The 23,481-nt window shown below is 37.2% G+C and overlaps 4 protein-coding genes across 15 annotated transcripts in view; 2 read left to right on the plus strand and 2 right to left on the minus strand.

Annotated features, from left to right (window-relative positions):
• Positions 1 to 2,363, plus strand: part of LOC139959828 (interstitial collagenase-like) — a 35,090-nt gene extending 32,727 nt beyond the window's left edge. For all 3 annotated transcript variants that reach the window (XM_071957707.1, XM_071957709.1, XM_071957706.1), the window contains one exon: positions 100 to 2,363. In XM_071957707.1, the coding sequence (XP_071813808.1) occupies positions 100 to 221 (122 nt within the window). In that variant the 3' untranslated portion in view covers positions 222 to 2,363. The remainder of the gene's footprint in view (positions 1 to 99) is intronic.
• The window catches only part of LOC139959829 (endonuclease III-like protein 1), an 84,067-nt gene extending 73,458 nt beyond the window's left edge, over positions 1 to 10,609 (minus strand). For 5 of the 7 annotated variants that reach the window (XR_011790233.1, XR_011790232.1, XR_011790230.1 and 2 more), the window contains exons 1-5: positions 10,132 to 10,526; positions 7,943 to 8,363; positions 7,325 to 7,495; positions 6,296 to 6,561; positions 5,694 to 5,891 (exon numbers count right to left, since the gene is read on the minus strand). Coding sequence is in view for 1 of the 7 variants with exons in the window: in XM_071957710.1 (XP_071813811.1) it covers positions 5,723 to 5,891; positions 6,296 to 6,561; positions 7,325 to 7,495; positions 7,943 to 8,362 (1,026 nt within the window). In the remaining 6 variants the exon portion in view is untranslated. Of the gene's footprint in view, positions 1 to 3,004; positions 5,892 to 6,295; positions 6,562 to 7,324; positions 7,496 to 7,942; positions 8,364 to 10,131 lie in introns of those variants that run through there. The other 2 variants (XR_011790234.1, XM_071957710.1) reach the window with 2 other exon arrangements.
• Positions 10,610 to 11,743: 1,134 nt separating this feature from the next.
• On the minus strand, positions 11,744 to 16,791 carry LOC139959830 (protein BUD31 homolog). The gene is made up of 4 exons (XM_071957711.1): positions 16,615 to 16,791; positions 15,644 to 15,766; positions 14,385 to 14,551; positions 11,744 to 13,969 (listed from the first exon to the last, which is right to left on the minus strand). The coding sequence occupies exons 1-4, from the start codon at positions 16,706 to 16,708 to the stop codon at positions 13,919 to 13,921; spliced, it is 435 nt and encodes a 144-aa protein (XP_071813812.1). The 5' UTR covers positions 16,709 to 16,791; the 3' UTR covers positions 11,744 to 13,918.
• Positions 16,792 to 18,809: 2,018 nt separating this feature from the next.
• The window catches only part of LOC139959560 (protein CLEC16A-like), a 95,828-nt gene continuing 91,156 nt past the window's right edge, over positions 18,810 to 23,481 (plus strand). For all 4 annotated transcript variants that reach the window (XM_071957275.1, XM_071957276.1, XM_071957278.1 and 1 more), the window contains exons 1-3: positions 18,810 to 19,028; positions 21,206 to 21,334; positions 21,995 to 22,128. In XM_071957275.1, coding sequence (XP_071813376.1) covers positions 18,955 to 19,028; positions 21,206 to 21,334; positions 21,995 to 22,128 — 337 coding nt within the window. In that variant the 5' untranslated portion in view covers positions 18,810 to 18,954. The remainder of the gene's footprint in view (positions 19,029 to 21,205; positions 21,335 to 21,994; positions 22,129 to 23,481) is intronic.

The following is a 23,481-nucleotide window of genomic DNA, read 5'->3' on the forward strand; positions in this document are numbered from 1 at the left end:
AGAGAATGGAACTGTACGTTATCAAAATGAGAAACGAGTCTACTTCAATTATTTATAGTTAATTGCTGGTTTTTCTTCCCATCCTGTTTTTCTTTTAAGGTCAAGCATACATACTTCATGAGAAGAAATATTACAGGGTGAACCCTAGATTACGGAGACCAGACTGGGGATATCCGAGGGATTTCACCATAGATTTCATGGGTTGTTCGGACACGGTTTAGGAGATCGGATGGTATAAATAGAGACCGTCGGAAGGCGTATGTCAGACCTATACAATTAAGGCCTATGAAGGGTCAGGCCCATTGGAGGGAGTTTGTTCCAGTCATGCTGCAGGCCACTTGCTGCCCTGTTGAATGGCGTTGTAAGGTTAACCCGCGACGTGGGTTATTGACTTGAGCTGGTATACAGCATAGAAATGATTCATGGGTTCACTCAGTGTGACGGATTGAGCTAAGAGACAATGCATACTACAGCAAAGGCAGTATATGAAACAAGTCCATATTCTGTACTTCAATGAAATAGAAACTTCACAAGTGAAATATCAAAGGAAAATCAAGCGAGACATTAAAGCATATTCACGTTATTGTTACTTCGCATATAAGGCCGGCACGAAATAAACATTTGGCATGACTTCTTCAATTTTATCACAAATAGGACACTTTTAGAGTAATACACGTCACCAATGATGTCGTTTACTGAGTTAGCTTATTTTTTTTTTGTTAGAGAGAGAAGGCAGAAAACTGGCCTTGTTAAGTTGTGAGTGGAAATCGCACCCTGCACTGTCTTTACTACAAGTCGAGTATCTTACGTATCTTACACTGAATCTGGTTTTCAACTTGCAAGAACGTACTGGCGGCAATAAGGTTGTTGACTATAATATTCCATTGCTTCTCGGACTGTATCGAGTTAGCATATTTGATATGTACAAAACTCTGATATCGGAGTGTAACGAGTTACGTTGGGTGTAAGTAGCAGAATAAAGTTGGAACTTCCCATCGTGGGGGGATGGGTTCGTGTGAGGAGGGAGGGGTGTCATTGTCTCCTTAACTCGTTCGATAGTCTTAACTCTCCATATCGTGACGGATACTCGACATCATCAATGATACTTCCATATCGTCAATGATACTTCATATACTATCCAAGATACATCCATTTCGTGAAGGAGACTCCACATCGTCGTGTAGGATACTCCACATCGTGAAGGGTACTCCCATATCAACAAGAATACGCCCATTTCGCCAAGGATACACCCATATCAACGAGGATACGCCAATTTCGCCAAGGATGCTCCCATGTCGACAAGGATACGATGAACATATCGACAAAGATATCGTTTTCATGGGTCGTCAAAACTGCCACGTTCCATGAGTCGAAAGACCCAGATGTAACCTTTTTGAGAAAACATTCTCAAATCAACCAAGATTTCCTACAGTACTAATATTGAAATTCGAAAAGCAATAACTAATGCCAATTAGGAAACCAGCAACATTTATAAGTTAGTACTGAAAATTACATTGAAAAAAAAATAAAAACATAAATAAAAAGGGAATCCTACTTATTGGTTTACAAGACTGGCAGTATATTTGTGCTAGTGGCCAAAATTTGTCACGCTCGCTTAAAATTCATTTATATGTGATTTTGAACAAATTAAGTTACTGTTTTTTTTTTGTCAGAAACTTATTGGAGGAAAATCACTTTCGGGTTGAACAGTGACGGTGGATTCTCTAATTTTACTAATTGATATGTACAGCAACTGGAAAATGTCAGTAGGTGCTGGCTAATAGTAATAATTTGTTTGGTAAGAGGTAATAGTGTGAACTTCTCATATGTACAGTTTATTTATTTTATTTTTCGTTAGTCTATCTTATTCTCTTTACATCATTGTATTTAACTACTTAGTCATGTTCTAGCCTGAATGATGCTGCAACCTACATTAATTCTATTTTATAAAAGGAAAGAATATGCAGTCTACTGCCAATAAGAACTTGTCATGTCACATATATACACTGCCTCCTCCACTTACCCCCTCCCTCCCCCTATCACACTCACCCACTCCCTCGCCACTCTCACAGGCCTTTCAATATCTTTGTTTTTTCTTCTTTAATTTCTCACGGTTCATCTTATCCAAAATCAAACATTTTTTAAAGTAACCATTGGGCCATGACCTCTTCATTATTTTAACATTAAAAATAAAAGAGGCCCGTCCTCTGGCCTGCTGTGGTGTCTTATTTGTAGTGATTGCATCAAGTAAGGCAAATTCACTCACTTGTAAATATTACAAAATATATTAATACGAAACATTGTAAACTGGTCGTTGCCTCAGTAAATTTACTACAGAACTTACCGTTTGGTCTAAAAAACAACTATTTTGAGATTTTCTTTTTCATTTCTTTCCTTCTTTTTTTGTTGTTGTGTTGTACTTTACATTGTATAGCTTATGGTAAACATGGATCCCGAAATCTAATCATAGACATTTAGGTTATCAAAGTTGGAGAGGCAACCAGTAGAGGGTAGTTGGGGGGGGGGGGGGTGGTGGTAACCTACACCTACTCTTCACCCATACAGGCACCCTCTCGCCCACCATACTCCTGGTTCATCTACAAAGATTGGTGTATTGGAGTTAGTTAACTTCTTTGCAAAGAGAAAATAAGAGAAAAACACAATTAATTGAAACGAAGAGAAACAAAAGTAAATCGAAACAAATGAAAAAGTTAGAAAACTCAAAAAGAATTAATCTGGCAAATTGCATATTTATTTAAAGGCTGCAAAATGTACTCATTGTCCTGCTTTGCTAATTTAAATCCTAAAATGTTGTAATTTTAGTCAAATTTTCAGTTCTCCTTTGTTCTGCTAATTTTTTTTTATTCGTCTTAAAATTATTTATTCTTCCACACAGGAGAAAGGATGTGTCAAACATACCTGTATTTTCTCATATGAACAACAGTAAAACTTCTTTTTTACTATGTCTTTATAATACTGAAAATAAAAATAAATAAACAAGACAAAAACAGTAAATCCAAAGATGTATTTATGATGACAATTTTGCTGTTAACTGTAAAAAAACACAATTTGACCAAAATCATAATTACTGTTGAAATTAATATACTCCTTTTTCACTTATAGTCATTCCATTAATGTATTAAGTCTGTTAGTACAGAAATGTTTTGTGTGTTAGACTGGTTTATTTGCAAGGAGACACCAAACCAACCATCATCATTGATCTATGTGATAGAGATAACTTCCCCAAAACAGCTAAGAATCAACTTATTCTATTCGGGAGATGATCGCAGGTTTAGCGTTTCTTCACATATAAGACTTTATCAAGTCTAAACATGACATCATCTGATGTCACTTTTTCTGTATTTATTAGAATGTTTATTTCTGTATATGGAGATGTGATTTGCAAATGCAGAATGTAAAATATTGAACCTAATAACGAGACCTAATGATCACATCGGTCTCAACTTTCCAGTCTCAAAATTAGAATCCAGCAGAAGGATAGCTCTTTCACAAAGATCACTGTCATTTTTAAAGCCAGTGACTATATACTTGTGTGTTTGTGTCCACTTTTAACTCTTTATTTGCTGTATCAATGTGTAGCCACTTTGACCAATATGTGTGATGTCATAGTGCAACCAGGCAGAGTTTCTTCAAAATGTCAAGGCTAAAGTAAAAACCGCACTGAATTGATTTGGACACTAGAAGGACCAAGGAGACGAGGCAGGCCAAAGACAATACGGTGACGTACAGCGGTAAAGGAGAGAATGCAAGACAAGATCCGGGACGGAAGCATGAGCTGCAATAGCAGAGGATGAGGATGGAGTTATTGGAATGGAGATGGATAAACCGGTCGCAAAGGGATCATCGCGGCTCTCCTGGAATGAACGCCAGTGATAGGACGCTATGGAAACTTAAAACGAAGGAATCTTGTATTATATGACATCTCTGACGTAAGAAAGAAATGAGCACAGACGAAACGGATCAGGACCGAAAAAATATATATATTCAAAGTTCAAGCACTAGTTCATTTGTAATGACAGATTTAGACTTGCTCAAGTCATTTTGTCTCACATATTGAATGACAACAGTTCCCTGATATCTCACAACTGCGAAACTGGCTTTTCTGTTTGGGAGGAGTTATCAGTTTCAACTCTACCACATAGGTAACTTTGGGTCTGACCAAGGGAGGGAGGTGTACACATCGCTATAAAATGTTTTAATAATTGTAGTTGGAACTTATGTCTTCTGTAAGTCTGGTACCCTGTATGATTAGTAATCACTACCTTAGACCCAGGAACATAACTACCAACATTGCCAATGGTGAGTCATGTTGTGTAAGTGTGATTTTTTTTCTGGGGGTGTATTTTTATATTTTGGGTTCCTTTCTTATCTTTTAATTAATTTAAATAGGTCCTGTACGCTACCCAGATCAAGTGAAACACATTGAAATATGTACGTAAGAACTGTATGAGGTAACTTTCACTTGTTAATTGTTACTCTGCTTGAGAACGTTATGTCCCTAAGACAAGTGAGAAAGAATAAAATGTATAATTTTAAATTTTGTCCAAATACTTTATGATATTAACAAATGTCTCTCTGTATTGTACATCTGGTTTAAGATAAAAGAGTCTAAAAAATTGAACCTTTGAAGGATAAACTTCTCTTTCAAATGTTTCTTTTTTACCAGTTAACAATTGGTTGAAAAAGGTAGCTATAGAGTTCCATCTGACAGGGGAAGTGAGGGGTGGGGGGGGTGGGTATGGGAATATTGATGCTTATACTTCCTATGATCAATACAGATGTGTAACGACTCTTCTTGTATGCATTCCTGTATAATTAATGTGTTCAATCATATCTACTCCTTTTGTCTACAAACAATGTAAAATAAATAGAACTGTAGTAATCCTTTCTATGAAGTCTACTAGATCTACAATTGTTTGCACTCAGCTGATCAAGATTTGTTTTATCTTGTGTGTGGCCCTGTACCAAGATAAATCTTGTAACCTTGTTATGAGAAACATTTTCTTATACCTCCATTGAACTAATGACTTTCTGGGAGATTCCCTGTCTCAATCCATTAATCTGGGAATAATTTAGGTAATATTTGAGGGGCAAAACAAATTTCTACTTTCTTGTTCTATTTTCCCATTTTTTCCTTTCTGCTACATTGCTATCCTGCTAGGACTCTCTGCAAGACTATACTTCTCCACCTAATCGACCATTGAATCCACCATCGAAAAGATTCCAAATTTGAGTTTAAAATGTTGAATTGGAAGCCACCCAACGTGTAAGTTGTAATCCATAAGCCCTTGCAGGTTTCTCCCACATTTGTGGTCGCTTAAGCGTCGTAAAATAACTGCTGATTATAGTTACCAGCAACGTGAGGTACAGCGGTACCCAAAGCTGCTCCCAGGTAGAGTACCGCAGAACCTGGCTCCATGTGAATGTTGTCTCTACCGCCGAGGACGATATTAAAAGTTCTTTGTAGAAAATGTGTCATACATCTTTACACTTATGTGTCAAAATGTGTCCATTTATGCACTGTAGGTTGATATGCCTCCCCACTTCTTTCACAGCGATCTTCTTTCCAAATAAAAGAATAAAAACTCCTCGCTGATAAATTATAAAAAACAGTCTAAAAGCAAAATTCAAAGTTTAGAACAAGAAGATTTTAAGGAAGGGATAAATTCTACCTGAGATGGATTTTGTTTATTGGGCAGTATCATGAGGGCTTGGACTTTTTCGCTGGACTCTTTTTCGGACTTTTGACGACTCCTTTCCCATGAGGACAAATCTTTCGATTTAAGCATTCGTGGCATCTTGGTCCCACTGGAAGACATACTTGTTGACCAAAGCCAACCATCAAAACATTTATCTCTCTCCATTTGTCCCTACAAGGGAAGAAATGAGAAAAAGAAAAAAAAAAGTGAAAAAGAATGATTTAGTACTTGATTGACATCTGCAAGGCTTGGTCTCTGGGTTTGTGTAGGATTTTGATACTTGATTCATGTCATTTATTTGATTGTTTCCATAGATTATGGTGAAATGCTGACAAATGTCTACACACTTAAAAAGGATCCTTATTAAATAATTGAAAGAGAAATTTACACCCGTGAATCAAATTCATTCTAACTCGATTAAAGTTTACTGAGAAATATAGTTCTGTACAATACTATACAAAACTGTGTATTTCAGGGCAAAATACTCTTCTTTTCACATGTGTTGCTACTGAAGCAATATTCAAAACATTTTATCAAAACAACCACCCCCCAACTCCCACTCATCACAAAGTTACCTTGGTAACCACTTCTCTACAGCCTTCCTAGTATCCTCTGGCTGTTTGGTTGGTTTCTGGACCCACTTCAATCGATTACAGATCCTGTGAACGTGAGTGTCTACACCTATACCAGTTAGTTCTCCCCATGCCACATCCATCACTATGTGGGCCATCTTTGGTCCAACACCTGGCAGCTGTACCAACTCTCTTAATGTCGGTGGAATGTCAGAGTCATACTTTTGTTCCAATATTTTGGTGGTGTTTTTAATGAAAATTATTTTTTTCTGTTCAAAACGAGAGAGAGAGAGAAAACATTTGAGGTATATCAAGCATACACAAAAAAGTTTACAATTGATGGGTAGATGTGAAGGCGGTTGAGGGACAGGGCTGGTCAAGAGATCTGCTGAGATAAATTTTGTATCATTTCTACAAAGACCCGGGTAAAATTTTTAGACTCTGGTCTTATCCACTTCTTTGCAGTAAAATGTAATTAAAATTCCTTCAAAGAGTCATAAGATACATTATGTCCACACAAGCAAAGAAAGTACATGTAAACGACAAATGTAAAATTATTTCATAAAAATATGAACCATTGTTAGGTATTGTGCTGGCTATCTGAGTAGAACAAGAGAGATAAGTCTTCCAGAACAAAGTAAGCCGACACTCGGCCTGATCTCATATTTTATGGGGAAAGGGGTTGGTGGTGGGGAGGGGGGAGGAGATTTCTTTGTATCAATTAACACTACAGTTTCTTGGTAATATTGAAAATGATCCAATCTGTTTTATTTTACAAGGGTATGGGAACAGGGGTGGGGGGTGGAGGATTGTCCATTTTGCAATGCAAATGTTTACATATATGCTAAACTCAGTGAGTTTTCTGGAAATTACAACCACTTTTTACACTTCTCCAGAAGCTTTGAGTGATCAAACATGCAGGTGATTTCCTAGCCAATTAAACTGTAAATAACCACAGACAACCTTACCAGAAGATACACTTAAAAGTTTGTAAAGTTAAACATAAGTATTAATTTATACAGACTACAGTACCTTCCAAAATCCAACTGGGTAGATAAGGTCCCCCAGTTTCTTGTCTGAAGTTTGTAGGATGCTTGGAACACTGAGACCGTGTGTCCGTAGCTTCATCATCGCCGCTGACGTGACCTGATCTTTGGTTTGACTAGACAGCATCAATGAAATGAGAACCTGGTACCTTCTGACCTGGTAAATGTGTGTAAAAGGGTAAGTGAAACAACAGTCTGAGAATCTGATGAGGTTATTGGAGAGGGGTATAGGGATTGACTTGTTACAGGGTGATACGCCATACCCATGATGCAATATTTTCTATGCATTTCCAGCCATTCAAATTCAACTGCTTTCCCAATGTCCCAACTTCCCCTGTCCCTAAACCCACATCCACCTTCACCTAATCTCAGTTATATTTTAGTTCAGCTTCAAACCGTAGCTTTCTGTCAATTTTGTATATATGTGTTGGCATGGTGACATTCCGGTTGCATTGATATAGGTCATATTCCACTTGCTTAAGTTATATGATAATAATTTTCTTTTCCACTTTCTCTTCCTTCCTGTCCTGATATACCCATCTCTTAAACCATCCACTCCTCTTTCCTCTTAATATTTATTGAATAAAAGGTAATCCTGTTTTACCTTTGGATCAGCATCATCATCTTGTAATTTATTACAACCCATCACATCAACAGGAGCATCTTTATTCTTTCTCATCTCATGCATATTCAGCAACTGTTCTTTCCAGTTAAGAGGCTCCCAAGGGGTTTCCTCTGAATGTTCTCTCGGCTCTTTCTTCACTTTAACCTCAGTTTCATATTGGATCGGTACATGTTTCCTCTTAACTACGTTCTTCACAGCAGTGTCGTCTGGATCGCTCTTAATTTTAGGCTTTAGTCTTGAGAGCTGGACTCTGTCACCTTCGGACAATGTTTCCTGTGGCTGATTTTTCATCTTCTCCTCTGATCTTGAAAATTTTGACCTAGTCATCCTTGAAGTATGAGAAAAGTAGGAAGACACAACCTCTCCAAGAGCCTCTGTCAGTGTTCCAGCTTTTTTCATTCTAAAAAAAACAAATATCAAAGAAAATCCAACATAATTTGAAATTCATAAATTAAAAGAAGCTATAATAAATTATGCATTCTGTTACTAACCCATTCAGACATTCATTAAACCATTCCATTTCATTCCATCCTTTCATTCTAGCTAGAGCATGCCAGTAACCTTCATTCCATGCTCAGCTCATTTTACTCACAATTCACCTTCATCCATCAACATTCTACTATGCTGCTACTCCATTGTTTACCCCTTGGTGGTCAGGACTGATTGAGAAGCTGTTAGTCAGAGCTGTCCTGGCTGGAAGGATGTGCCTTTTCTTGAGTAAGTTAATTAATTTTGTTGCTATTGTAATTTTGCTTTGCTCAAAGCATGTGAGCTATAATCTACTTTACAATTAAACTGACAGAGTGCTTTCTACTCTTGTCTTCCTTGTATGCTTTGGGTTTCCTGCCTTTCAGAACCTTAGCGGGCTGGGCCTTGTAACACTTTTATGACTACTTACTTCAAAACTTATTATTTATTAAAAGTAAGCCCTTCAATTCCTTCGACCGAAAGGCAATTTTTGGCAAGGAAAAAACCAATTAGATGTAACTACGTTGAGACCATTTGGAGTATAACATTAGTTGCCAGGGCAGGAATTTCATGATTTTAGCCTCTTGCTACAAAGTGCATTAAAAGATCTACTATTAAAAATATCAAGTTCATACTGGTAAGTACAGCACACATCTTATGGGAGCAGCCCAATAATATTTGCTGATAATAAGCCAAAGCAGTAATACTGGATTCATGTGATTATTGGACTGACGATTGTCATGTGTTGATGACAATAATCAACAAATATGATAGGTGCTATTTTTCTACTGACAATGTCAGTGAAATCTACTACTAGGCCTACTAGTACTAGCAGTTAGCCAGTAAATAGCCTGAATTTGAAGGCTTGTGACTTATTGTAGAAACTAATTTGTGTTTCACTTGGGTGCCATTTCACAAATTAATAACAAGAAAATAGATTAAACTCCCCAACTAACTATCGAAATTGTTTTATTGCAATGTCTGTTTGTATTTTCATGTAATTTGTACCGGTACCACAACGGGGTGTTACTAAAACGAATGACAATTGCGTTACACATAACGAATGACAATATGTTGTACACACTAAAAAATTGCGTTGACTAAAACGAATGACAGTAATGACAGCACAGACATTTTCTTCAACCGGGTATCACAGTTCAGACTTCGTGGGTGTCTAGATAATGTACGGGCAAGATAAAAACGCACCTTATAGTAAGCGAAGTTGTAAGTTTGATTTTAAAAAGTAAATTTAACGTCATTTTTCCGATATTAATTGTTAGAAACTAACAATACTATAATCTTGAAACGGCTTCAGTAATCTTTCTATATAAATCTATGGAGGTAAAAAGCACAGAACTAAGGCGCATTCTCACACAAAAACTTTCCCTGTGGTTTCTATCCATAAATTACACAAAAACCCTGCAACCACGTAACATGCGATTTCCTCAAATCATTTTTGCGCAGAAAACCAATAACCGCGTACTCCACTCCGTTAATCATTCTATCTCCACTCAACACTGTCCTTCGTTGTCATTCGCTGTCATTCGCAAATGATAATTAACCCTGTACAAAGTCAATTGTCATTCGGTCATTCGCTGTCATTCGTTTTAGTTTGTCCCCCACAACGTGCACGCAGATGCACCTCAAAAAGGTCATTAAAATGGCCCAGCCTACATAGATTGGAAGATTATGAAACCAACCTGTAAAGTATCCTGCAGTGACAACCTCTTTAATCTGTTATGATAACGCTTGTATAACTCTAGGCCTAGTGACTGAATCGATTATCTCCTCAACTGGTTCGTCAATCTAGGCTAGGCGTAATAGTAATACATCACAGCTTAGGCTAAACCAGTTCCACGAAGTTGTTGATACGAATCCTTCCTTAGCCTACTGCCACTAATAGTAAGGATTTGACAAATATCTATTTTTTAGCTCCTTGTCTGAATAAACCAGTAGGGGTTGATAAACACCGGATGCATTCCGTTTTCAAGTGATGAGCACAAATACGTTGGTAGGAGATGCGACTTACTTTCATGTTTTTGAAAATGTTTATATTTTCGTAAGTTGGTGGCAGACGATAAACTGTCAACTGTGGTTGGATGATAGCTGGTTGAAGAGTTGCACTTTATATGGCACGCCAAACGTGTACTGACCAAAGTAAAACGCCTTCAAAAGAAATATTTTTTAACAAGTCCGTCATTTCACTAAAACGTCTACTACGAGATGCAACAGAAAACGGTGAGATGTCAGACCAATATTGCACCTTCCTTTTTGGAATGGCTATGTGCATCATCAAACTCCTGTCTTCATCGAAGACTCGACCCAAACCGCGGGTCGCGCTCTGAAAAAGTTAACTTTCTGTTGCTTGCAAATGACGTTTTCTACTTGTCGCAACAAAATGCAGACAGTAATGAAACGTGATACCTTGTTATCTTTTATCTAGACCTGAAATGTCTATGCTGCTATGTACACTGTGTTGTGGGTATTGATCGTAGCTGTAATGTATTGACTGTACACTAGTGTCTAATTACCGACGGTAGCAAGCTGTGTGTGTATTTTCTGGGATCGATGGTGTCTAACACTTGTTACACCTCATTCGAAACTACGTCAGATTACCGTCATGAGACGTTTCTTTGTGCGCGAGTCTTCACGGCCTTTAAGAATGTCATCAATTCTAACCAATATAGTAAGAAACAAAACTTAATAACAAATATTACACCATGATTGTAGGTGCAAATTGACTTTGATATGTTGTGGTTCGTTCATACCACTTTTAACAATCCAGGTTGCAATTTTATAGCACGATCAGTTTTTAAGGATTGATTCTTTGATCACCAGAGGCTCATCATTCAATACCGCCATACCCAAATTAAAATCTAACACATTCACGGGTTATAAGGTCAGCCCCTAAGGTGCACCACAAACTCAACAGAACTTTGATGGTCCTAGGTAACATGCTTAAATCTTCCAGTGGGACTAGATATCATCCATGGTTGCTCTGATGTGTGCATGAAGGTAGAAGGACATTTTAGTCGAGTAATTGGGACTTAAAAGACAATCATAATAAAATGTGGGGTTGAATGAGGAGCCAATGTACAGCCGTTAAAGGGGAATTTGATATTAAACCACATTTTAAAGGTGGATATATTAACAACAGGAATAGCAGTAGAAACACAACTATTTTGCTTTTGCTTTAACTAATCTGTAAAGTATAAAATATCAATTTAGGTATGGTGGGGGGGGGGGGGGCGGGGGATTGAAAAAAAAAATCAGGATGGATATGAAACAAGGAAAGATAATAATACTTAACTGTAATATTCAACATATCTATTATCTTCCACTTTTGAAAACAGAAATTTCGAGGTTGCAAAGAAGGAAATGAAAAGGAAAGGAAAAAAAACAACTAAAACTTGAAATATACAGTCAAAAATTGAAAAAGAATATGTAATCATGCTAGGAAGATTCAACTTTGTGTCCGACAGATGTTTAAATGGTATACAGTATTTCATTTACATGTGTACAAAGCTAAAGTGGTACAAAGCTAAAGTGGTAGTTTACTAGTTCTTCACTCATGTGACTACTGCATTTTTCTATGCCATAATTATGAAACGATTCCCTATGCCCAAAATTATAAAAACTTTACAGATTATCACTGACAAGTTGTTCACCGACTGTTATATGTAAAATTAGAATGTTGTTTGCTAACAGTAGGCCAATTGCTGACAAAACTTGATCTATCAGACAAGGTAAGCAGACTTTCTCAATGTTGAGCGTTTCCATCCATCTTTTGCAAATAATGCAATAAACAAAATACAGGTCGTAATGTCTCTGGTCAGAAGGGAGCCTACAATCGCAGCCCTAGCCAGAGTTGCTTGCTTTTTGGGTGGGTATTACAAGGAGTGGGGTGGGGGGGGGTTACACTCCCTTGATCCAAAACTGCAACATCTTGGTATAACTTCCTGAAGATGTGAAACTGTGAAATTTATATGAATATATGTGAGATGAAACCATTTGTAAACACCTGGAGAGGTTAAAATTACATAATAGAATATCTATTATATTCATAATAAGCACAGAAAAAGAAGAAAGTTGATTTGTCAATATTCCCTCCATTAGAGGAAAACCCAATTTCAGTATCTTGTCCCTAACTCAAGATAGGGTTGACTGAATGTAACCCAGTTTGACTGGCTTAACCCTTGATTATAAACTAAAGTGAGCCACAGTAGGTGGCCTGTGATGATCATGTCATAATGGCAAATGTTCTTCACTTTGTTTTCCTATTACAATCTTCTCATTGATTTATCCTTGAAACTTGATACATTTGGAGGGTTGACTTAGCTCTCTGTCAAGGTTCTCTGTATTTACATCAAATTCAAAAATTGTTTTGTAGAAATACTATTTTCCACCATGAAAAAGTGAGTTACAAAGAAAGACAATAACATTTCCAACTGAAATCGCTGTGATGACATCATTCACTTTGCTTTGCCAGATGCATTCTTTAAACACTACCAAATTTGAAAAAAATTGTATCTTTATCATACAAAAGAAAAACTACAAGGATATAGTTTTAACCAAAAGTTGCTGAAAATTTCCTGCACTTTTGTTTGAGTTAAGCCAACCGGAATATCCCTTTAAACATTAAAACACAACAACAAAGCTGGATGTAAACCTTGCATCAAATTGCATGAACAGTTCATGACTGAAATAGCACCTGCCATTCTGAAGGTGGTAGTGACCATGCAAATTAACATAGCTGTGAGCAATGCTGATTCACATTAAAATAATCCACAGCACAGGTTGGCAAAGTGCTTACCAGCTGGCAAATCCTCTGCGGCCAGTGTGGTTTAATCGAACCCTATTAATATGGCAGGTGAAACCTTACAACATGGTAAAACATGACATTTACAGTATACTTTGGGGGAGTTTGTATATCGTTCCACCTTGTGATAAGATATATCCAAACTAACATATGGCCAATGAACACCATAGAACTTTCCCATTTCATTACAATGTTTTCACTTCTTATCACAAGGAGCAGTTGTACATTCACATCGTTCTGGCTGCAGATTAGGTACAGAATTTCATTGTGTCTCACATTTGTATGCTCTCCCCTGCTGAACAGTGTCTCAACTACTGTATGTAGATATCAGGGAATAATCTGGTATAGCAAAATGCTTTTTGAAATGGCAACACTGCCACAAAAAATGCAAAGTAGTATAGCAGTGTTTGTTTACCGAACCTTAGTGTTTTTAGCATTTAAAGACATAAGGCAACATGTAAACACCAAACTGTGCCATGGACAACATCTCTCCTCATGTTATCCTGCATTTAAGTCTGAGCTTTCTCAGTGTATCGAGAGGCTGAAATTAGTTACTTGACTGACCTATAACAGCTCAACCCTACCCCCCCCCCCCCTCCCAAGTTATCCTCTCTGTTACTGGAATGGCTGGTACTGTAACTGCATCCGCTAATTGACTGGAAGATATTTTATCCTGAACACCCTCTACAGCCACAATGGACACATTCCACAATCCTTCCCTGTAGAAGAACAACAATAGTGTGTTACAAAGAAAAATCTGGTTTTAAGGAGGCATAACTCCTATCAGAGTTGTATCAAACCACCTGGGTGTTCTCCCTCAGGAAAATTGGGAGATTTTTTCGATACATTGAAATTGGGTAAACTGGGGCAAGTTTAAACCACTTAAGTTTCAAAGCACAGTGTTCAAAAATCAGTTAATGGTGAGTAAAGAGGCTTGTTTACAAGTGACAAAAACTTAAGGCTCTCATAGCTTAAAATTTACAGGGTAATGATACGGAAATGTATTTTTGTGTTCTTTAATGGGTGCAGTGGAACACCAAAAGCTTTAAACCACACAATAAAAATTTATTGTTCTAAGTATCTTCATTTCAAGGGCAAATGTCCACTGCACAGTAATTTAATGAAACTACTGACCTCTTCAAGTTTGGGCTTTGGTACCCTACAGATGCAATTGGTTCCAAAGTTTGTGTCTCTCTGTTGGATACAACGAAGGCAGCACAGATTCTCGTAGCCCTGCTTTTTCCATTTGGCAATTAAGTTCTTATCCGCATAACCTTCCTTTATACAGTAATCGTAAAGAGCTGAAGAGAGGAAGACATGAAGAACCGTTACAAGACATACACTTCATAATGCAATAATTTGCTTCACAAAGATTCAGCAAATTAATATGTGGAGTTCCAACGTTAGATAGATATTGGCTTGTCTTGGAAACACTAGAAAAGTCTGCTTCAATCGGAAGATATGACTTAAAATGCATGCCCTAATTAGCAGTGATGTGTTTTCGTTTTGAGAAACTAGTCAGCACCTTTTATCCTGCTAGAGAGTAAACTTACTAGGAAAAAGAGCAAACAATTTTGAACAGGCTAGTAAAGCAACTGAACCTGTGACCTTGGGGTTATGAGCCTGATGCTCTACCAATCAGGGTTACAAGCCTGATGCTCTACCAATCAGGCTTACAAGCCTGATGCTCTACGAACCAGGGATACAAGCCTGCTGCTCTACCAATCAGGGTTACATGTCTGATGCTCTGCCAATCAGGGTTACATGTCTGATGCTCTACCAATCAGGGTTACAAACCTGATGCTCTACCAATCAGGGTTACAAGTCTGATGCTCTACCAATCAGGGTTAAGGGCTCGTTGCTCTACTTAATGAACTATCAAGCATTTAGTTGGATGCCATCCTAACATAGACATTTCTTTGCTATAGGTGTCAGTCAGAAGCGACAGTAACTTGCATATCTTGTAACCGTGGATCACACATTAATAGTATTTGATACAACCCCGAAGGTGACAGGGATGGAATTCAAGAGAAATTTGGCAATTTTCCTGTAGAGTATACATTGGTATATACAAGTAAATAAACAAAGGAAAACCAATGAGAGTATTTAAACTTGATAGCAAGAGTCATAAGGGACATGACTTATACATCTACATCACGTTAAAATGGAGAACAAAATTTTTTCAACTAGTTTACACCAGTTATGTGTTAGTAAAGTACACCTGACTAACCCAGTTTTCAATGGAATCTATCCTTTTTGATATTACCTGTTAACTTTTTCATGGATTTTCTACTTGAATATGCTATGACTGAGTTGGGACTTTACATCAGTTCTAAAGTACCAAACTTGAGCATCATATTATCACTGGTAAAAATTGCATGAGAATTACTCACTTCTGCTAATAGCCTTTCTTTTGTAGAATAGGTCAAAGATATACCGAGATTTCTGGTGATGGATTCGGAAGATTGGCCACAAAGCTTCTACTTTCCTCTTTCCTTCATGGCTTTCTGTTTCAGCTGAAAAAATAGAATGTTAAGTAGCAATTATTTAGTTGAATAAAAGAAACAAATTAGGTCAAAGTTAGTAGATGTTTTCATATTTGTTGATTGTTTACATCTGTACCATTAAACTATTGATAGATTTTTGTTTGCTGTGTGTGGTGGGTACCAGCAATGTTATCTCAACTGCAGCCAATGGCTCACTAATAATGTTCTCATGTGGTATGTTCTGTACTGTGTAGAATGCAGAATGAGAGCTGTTGGTCAGATCTGCAACAAGTGCACATTAGGCGTAAAATATTTGTACATTGACTAAATTTGAATAGTTGATCATAAAAGTAAACTGAAACTGGTACCAATAAATAAGTCAAGACCATTGAAACTATCAACATGCTAATTGCAGCAATCAGTTTACCAGTAAATATCTCTCGAAATCTGCCAGATCCTTCACAACACTGGTTACCTATTATCTCAAGTTCTGTAATTCTTTTACTAATGGCAAGGCAAGAAAAATGACAATGAAAATGAAATAAGAAAACTAGGAAGTGAATGCCAAGCCATCCAAGGATAGCATATCTTCTGAGTGGCATTAAGTCAGGTAGGCTAGGCCTAAGCCTTGTTTCTTTCTTTCTTTTTTGGCAATACATATTATCCATTTGCAATATCGCAAGCATACAAACCCGGCGAACACTAAACTCGAACTTGGCAAAGCGTTAGGCTATGGCTAATTGCTATAACTAAGGACGTCCACGATATAGCCAGGGAGACTGTGAAGTACAATTTCGCGAAACCAGTTACCATTATAAAGCAATGACAAATTCGTGTTCTGATTAATTTCTGTCACATCATGTAAAAAATGCAATCACCTTCTCGCATTTTTTGGTCCAATTCATCAAGAGTTGGTTCAATCAATTCCCATCCTTCTGGTGGTGGCTTTCTGCTACGTTTAACTTTAGGCATATTTGTGTAGTTGTAAAATTTTGTAACAGAGCGTTCTTGATTTGTCGCATCTACAAAGCCGTGTCTCGATGTTGATCACGGTCTGAGAGGGCGCAAATACAAATTAACTTGTACGGAATATTTGAAGGGCTGTTCAAAACAGATATACTAGTCTCCTTGAACAAGTTTATATAATCGCTACCCCCACCCCCTCCCCATGTAATAATAGCGAATGACGTAACAAAAGTATCTTTTATGTACATTTGGATAACTCTATCATGTTTAGGTGTATGCACGTAGTCAACTGTGTATATTTAGCACGCTCTCTGAGACATGTAAAATACCCTATATATAGCAAAGAACATGGCGTGTGTGTGGAAGGTTCATCAAACCTAAAACCATAGGCGTACGGGACCATTTCAGTTTGGGGGGGCAGAACTTTTTGTGCCCGAAAGTTCCCGTGACACTATCTAAGCGGAGCGCCACCATCAGTTGGCGCGTAGCGTACAAGAAAATTGTTGGCACACAATGCCTCTCAGATTGCCGGAAACGGCACTTCTGAGGCCTTGCAAGTTGCATCTAAACATTCTTTATTTTATAATCTCACGTTTTAGAAATTTACACTTCCCCAAAAATTTGGTAAATTAGAAGAAGAAAAAATGGTAAAATCACTTTGAAGGGGAAAAATGGGACAGTACATTTTTTAAGCTCCTATTTAGTTACCTTATTTATTATTTTAACACAGTACTCAGCTACCTCCAGAAAAACCATGATACATTGTTCAACGACACGTAGGCGGGATAATGTCGCTGTGTCGGGTGAGACTGCAATTTGTCTCACAAAAAAGTATAAAATATAAAAAAGAAAACGATAAACCTGTACTTCTAGGCGTGTAGGCACTGCCCCCCCCCCCTCCTCAACATCCATGAAAAAGAAAATGTTTTTTATATACACTCATATTGGGGATGTCCAGGTCAAGGGCGGCGGAAGCACTTTTAATCTGGGGGGCACCGACATCAAAGGGCACTTTGCAGAAATTCGATTGGACTGATGCAGCCTTACCTTTAGTACCCTTTATAACTCTTATTGTATTATCTTATTTGTGTATACACATCACTCCATCAACGCCCCCCCCCCCCAAAGGAAAATATGCAGTACTAGCACTGCAATATCCAAATTGGGAAACAAGGAACAAGTTTTCTTTTGACACAAAATGTGGTGAAATCATGCTAGTTGCTAATGTAGGAATCTTCCGAATTAGAGTTTTTTTCTTGTTCATATCTTAACAAATTTTTTTCCATTCGAAATAGCTTTGAGTTTGACCCACAGAAATTCATTAAAAGTCACAGGCTTAGCCAGGATTTGCAAAGTTGTATGCACGACTATCTGAGCGGAGCGCCACCATCGGTTGGCGCGGAGCGTACTAGAAAATTTTTGGTTTTACAAACCCCTCAGATGGCAGGAAACGGCCCTTCCCGAGTGTTCATTCTGGTTCCCTGGCCTCTTGCTAACTTGAGGCACCTCAATTTTTATGTAGAAAAAAGGCACAGTTTTAACCTGCCCCCTGTGCCCCCCGGTTCCGCCGCCCTTGGTCCAGGTATACTATTGACTAGTTAGAGAAAAAATTGATAGTGCAAAAAGCGTGGTAGCCCAGATGAACTGCGCTCGCGGTGGTGTTACACGGAAATATTCAGGCATCATGATGCTAAATAAAGAAAATCATGGAATTGTCGGGCAAAAAAGATTCGGGCAAGCTACTGCATATATATATATATATATATATATATATATTTCTCCTCTTAGGCTGCCCGAATTTTTCAAGCCTTTTGCCCGAATTTCTTGTCCTCTGGAAATTTGGGGGGGGGGCAGTCTGCCCCCCTGCCCCCCCGCCTCGTACGCCTATGCCTAAAACAGATCGTTAGAGACCAAATAATATTGATCTCTACTACAACATTGGGTCAGTATAGTTTTGACAACAAGTGCACATGTATCGTCTGTCAAAGTTATGCCATGCAAACACCATTTCACGGACATTGGTGGAACGATTTCGCAGCCACGTTTCAAACTCAGCGCCCTGTGTTCAGCTAAACCTTAGCATATACACCTAATGAACGTCTGGCCTGGTCAACGAATTGTGTGATAACGTTTTAACATAAACCATAGTACGACTTTTAATCCTGAAAACAAACAACCACCCACCGTATTCGATATAATTCTCCAGCTCCTGTTTGTGTCACCTAATTCATGGCGTAGAACATTTCAAAAATATGTTTTCTAAGTCGAAGAGTATGTGGGGCAGTGGAGGAAAAACCAAAAATTTGCATTCATTGGAACAACTTCGGTGAGTAGGCTTCTTGTAGCCTACGTTATAAGTTGCTAATCGTAAATTATAATGAAAGATTACAGCCTAACAGAGTAATAACAATGTTGCATACATTATTGTACGCTTATCCTACTGTAGCAGTGTAGGCTAATTTCTATGTTTGCAGGTGCAACTATGTGACTAACGCTAGGCCCATTAAGGATGTGTAATGTAAGTCCCCGTAACGTAAGCTTAGTTTTTATGGGTACTCTTATCCGTCAAAGTGATAACATGTGTTCATTGGTGGCTGCAAAGACAGAATGTCTGTTATTTGTTAGTGCTACATTAGCACTAGGCCTAGCAAGAATAGGATAGGCCAAACATTAATACTACTAGGATGGTGACTTCGAAGTTCGGCCACTTAAGACTTAAAACACCCCAAAACTAAATCTTCTGGTATAAATCATTTGAAAATATACTTCATATGGTGGGAGAATTTTGTTATAGTACGATACACGGCCAAACTTTCTTTCCTGCAAACTGTTTTCACGTTGTTTTCCAAGAAGATTCTTCGTGATTGTGGAACTGGTATTTCTTGCTAGAGTATTGCGAAGTTCGGACACGCAACACACAGTGTGGTGCTGGTGATAAAATTGGTGGCGCAGTTGCTTTTTCAGTAATTATAACAGACTTCATAGATCTTCGTCATTTTATTGACAAATATGTAAGTAATTTCTTGCACACGGGTCATTTTGGAGAGAAAATAACTGTAGCTTCGTACTTTTTGGTGAAATTTGACTCTTCCTGTAGATTTTCATGGTGAAATCGTGTATTTCTTAGGGTGTCCGAACTTTCGCAGTATGCCGAACTTCGCAATACTGACTATACTACTAGGCTAAATGGAATAAAAAGTATGCATCATCAAGAAAATGCATTCTAGTATTTTATTTTGTCAGGAAGTTTTAATCTTGACACAAGTGGATTATAACATACTTCTGATGATAGGCCTAACTTAATTCATTATGCAATTTATTATATTCATACTGAATCCGTGGAAACAGTTTTGAAGAATGATAACAGACTACGAAAGTTTACAGTAAATTTGCGTACTGTGTAATGCCTTTGCAGCTGTAGGCTTACTGATAGACACTGTAGCTGCCGGTTAAAATGTCAAATTTTAACTACTTTTTTTAACGCAACTTCTAATCTGCACAGCTAGCTTGAAACATTTAACCCATTTATTGGAATTCTACAGCAAACTTTGAATACATGCTTGAATTAAAGGAAATTTCTCCTGCCTAGTTGCAGTTTTAACTTGGGAACATAACAAGTATAGATCATTTCATTCTTGTGTAATCTAATAAAAATTTGATGGAATCACATAGTTGAAGGATAAAACTTCATCATAAAGCAAAATCAGAGGGATCATCATCATCTCTCACCCTTTAAAAGAACATTTGTGCTCTTAACGTCCTGGAATAATTGTATGCCATCATACCCTTTGACAAGGTGTAAAACGTATTTGAATGCAACAGATTCTTCATTAAATAACTAAGGGTAATATTATTATGACAAAAAATAGTTGGTTAGGCCTTGTTAATCTAATTGTTCTGCAATACATAGTTTAGCTGTTCTATTATATTCACAACAATTTAAATGCTGTGTTTGAATGTAAATCTGTGAATACATTTTTGATTGCCATTTTATCTCCCACAGCCATTGCCAAATGACTTGAAGCATACAATAATAGGTCTATAGTTAGTAACAAAGACACATCAAATTGTATGAAATTTATTTTCCCTCTGTAAGAATAGCCTAACCTGTATTAGCATAGCCTTTATGATAAATTCCTTGGAATCTGGAAATCTGGAAATTTCTGCTTGCTTTAAACTGTTTCCCTACTTAGGACATTTACAGTCTAAACTAGTTATTCTTTGTTTTCTCTCTCAAAACTATCATCAAAGTGATGTTATTTAGCTGAAGGATAAAATTATATCATAGATTGACAAAACAAGCATCAGAAAACTGATCAATGCTATTGTTAGCATTTTAAAGAATAATGTAGAGCTCTTACCCCATTGTAAAGTAATTTTATATCATATATTGTTGCTTATTCACATGCAAACTCTCCCCCTCCCCTCCCCATTGCCCCAGTTACCTGAATTTTGATTTTCTTCTTCTCTTTGTTTCATCCCGTTTGATGACTTTCTCTTCAGCCACTTACATGGTGTTCTCATGCGCAATGCCGTCATTACTGAACAGAACAGCAGTCTGCTAGTAGAGACTCTACGCTCAATTTCAGAAATCCTGATTTGGGGTGATCAGAATGACAGTTCTGTATTTGAGTAAGTATCCCTTTAACACATCTTCTGCTGTTTGCTTTTGACTTCCTAATATGTTCGTCAGTATCATGGTGAGTTATGTAAATGCAGAAAGGGACGTAAATTTATTTCTCACAGTTCAGTGAGAAGAAATCATCGCATGGAAGTTTTGGTTTTGATGACAAGAGGAACCTATGCAGTCATCATGTTTTATAAAATCATGTGTTAAAAGACAATTGCTAGAATAAAGAAAAGTATGCTCTGTATATTAATGATATTCAATGTGGATTACTACTGCACATTATATGCACATCTGTATACACAAATAAAGAAACCTTAAAGGCAAGGTACAGTCAAGGATGAAAACCTTTCAAACATTCAGTCCTTGCAAAAACATTTTTAACAGAAACGAAACAGGATACAAAACTCAAGTAAACATGTAGATCAAAAGGGAAGTAAGCTGTCAACATCTTGACAAAATGACAATTCTTGTTAAATAAGAAATTTAAATTTGGTAATTAATTTTCCATATTAAAAGAAAAAGCTGGCTCCACCAATATCAAGATTTTCCTTTGGACACAGAAGACCATGCCTTGAAATTCCAGCTATTCACTATATGCCAGTGGATCTTTAATTTATCATATCTGGACACTTTTTATTGATCATTAAAATTTCATTTTTCAGCTTTTTCTTGGAGAAGAATATGCTCCTGTTCTTTCTGAAGATTCTGCGACAGAAAACTGGAAAGTACATCTGCGTGCAGCTTCTTCAGACACTTAACATTCTTTTTGAGAATATAAGAAACGAGACATCACTTTGTAAGTTGACTTTTAACCTACGGTGAAATCATACAGAGCGATTTGATATGATGTTAAGTCACAATAGGTGTTTTTATCCACAGTTGGGACACATTGATGTTCAGTAGATCCCAAACAGCAGTTTATCTAATTTTTTACATGTACAGCACAGTACTGTATGGATGGTTCATAGCAGACAAATTTCTATTCAAAATGAACGACAGAAATTATATTACCAAAATGCAATCAATGCATTCAGTATGTTTTTTCTTGTAGCCTGCAAAAGTATACAAGTGCTAGCAATTAAGGTCCGTGAAATAATTGTGTGTGTAGATTGGTGTCTTTTGGTTTTAAAACGTCGTAAAAAAAGGTAACTGAAACGTAGTAAAAAGTGTGATTGAAACGTAGTAAAACTTGTGATTGAGACCCCAAAACTAGAATAATTTTTCTAGTATCGCATTAACAATTTGCCATGCAAATGTGAACGAAGTGCTGAACAAAATCATAACGTACACCTATCGATATTTGTACACAAAACCATTGTGCTTTGAGAATGAAAAAATTTCAAAATGCTAAAATGAAATAAACTGAATCATTCTCTGAGCCCTCTTTTAAATAATTGACTGATGAATTACAAAAGTTTCATCATAAATAAACAATCACAAGGTGAAGCTGTACAAGCTTCAATTAACAGAAAGCCAGTCTATGAAGGCTTACTCGAAATGTCATGGCAAAGTTCCTAATGATACTGTTAAGCCTTGAAAGCAATAGTAAACAACTGAATTAAATCTTCAAATACCATAACAGGGAATAAAGTAATATACAATATAAGGCAACGGACCACAATTATGGGGGTTCACAAATGAACGGGGGGGTGCAAGTGATTTACCGTAAAATCACTGCGACCGCCCATATCAACATTTCCATTACACAAATGTAACCTATATAAACTCATACCGTCCACTTTTTTTTACCCAATTCCACGGAGGAATCGTCTGAAAACACCTGTTTATTCATTGCAATGGAAGTATATGACAAAATTTTGCAAGCTACATCAGTAAGACCAAAAGAAAGATACTATTCAAGAGAAGAAACGTAACACAGGCTAGCCACGAAGGTGAAAGTAGGCCTAACGGTCGAAAACAAAACAGAAAGGTTTTTTATGTGTGCATGATCTGTTGAGTGGGGCTTGCAAATTTTGATTTAAGTTTATAGAATCTACGGACTCGTTAATAAATCTGGCGAATTTTATTCAGCTCAAAATGTTTAAAGACAGATAACTCAAAAAAAAATAATGAATATTAATATGAACTTTCATGTCATTTTCTCTGAGCTTTTAGGGCAGTAAGCTGGAAAGGTCAAGGTGATACTATA

This window comes from Apostichopus japonicus, chromosome 19, assembly GCF_037975245.1.
Source record: "Apostichopus japonicus isolate 1M-3 chromosome 19, ASM3797524v1, whole genome shotgun sequence".
NCBI classification, from domain to species: domain Eukaryota; kingdom Metazoa; phylum Echinodermata; class Holothuroidea; order Aspidochirotida; family Stichopodidae; genus Apostichopus; species Apostichopus japonicus.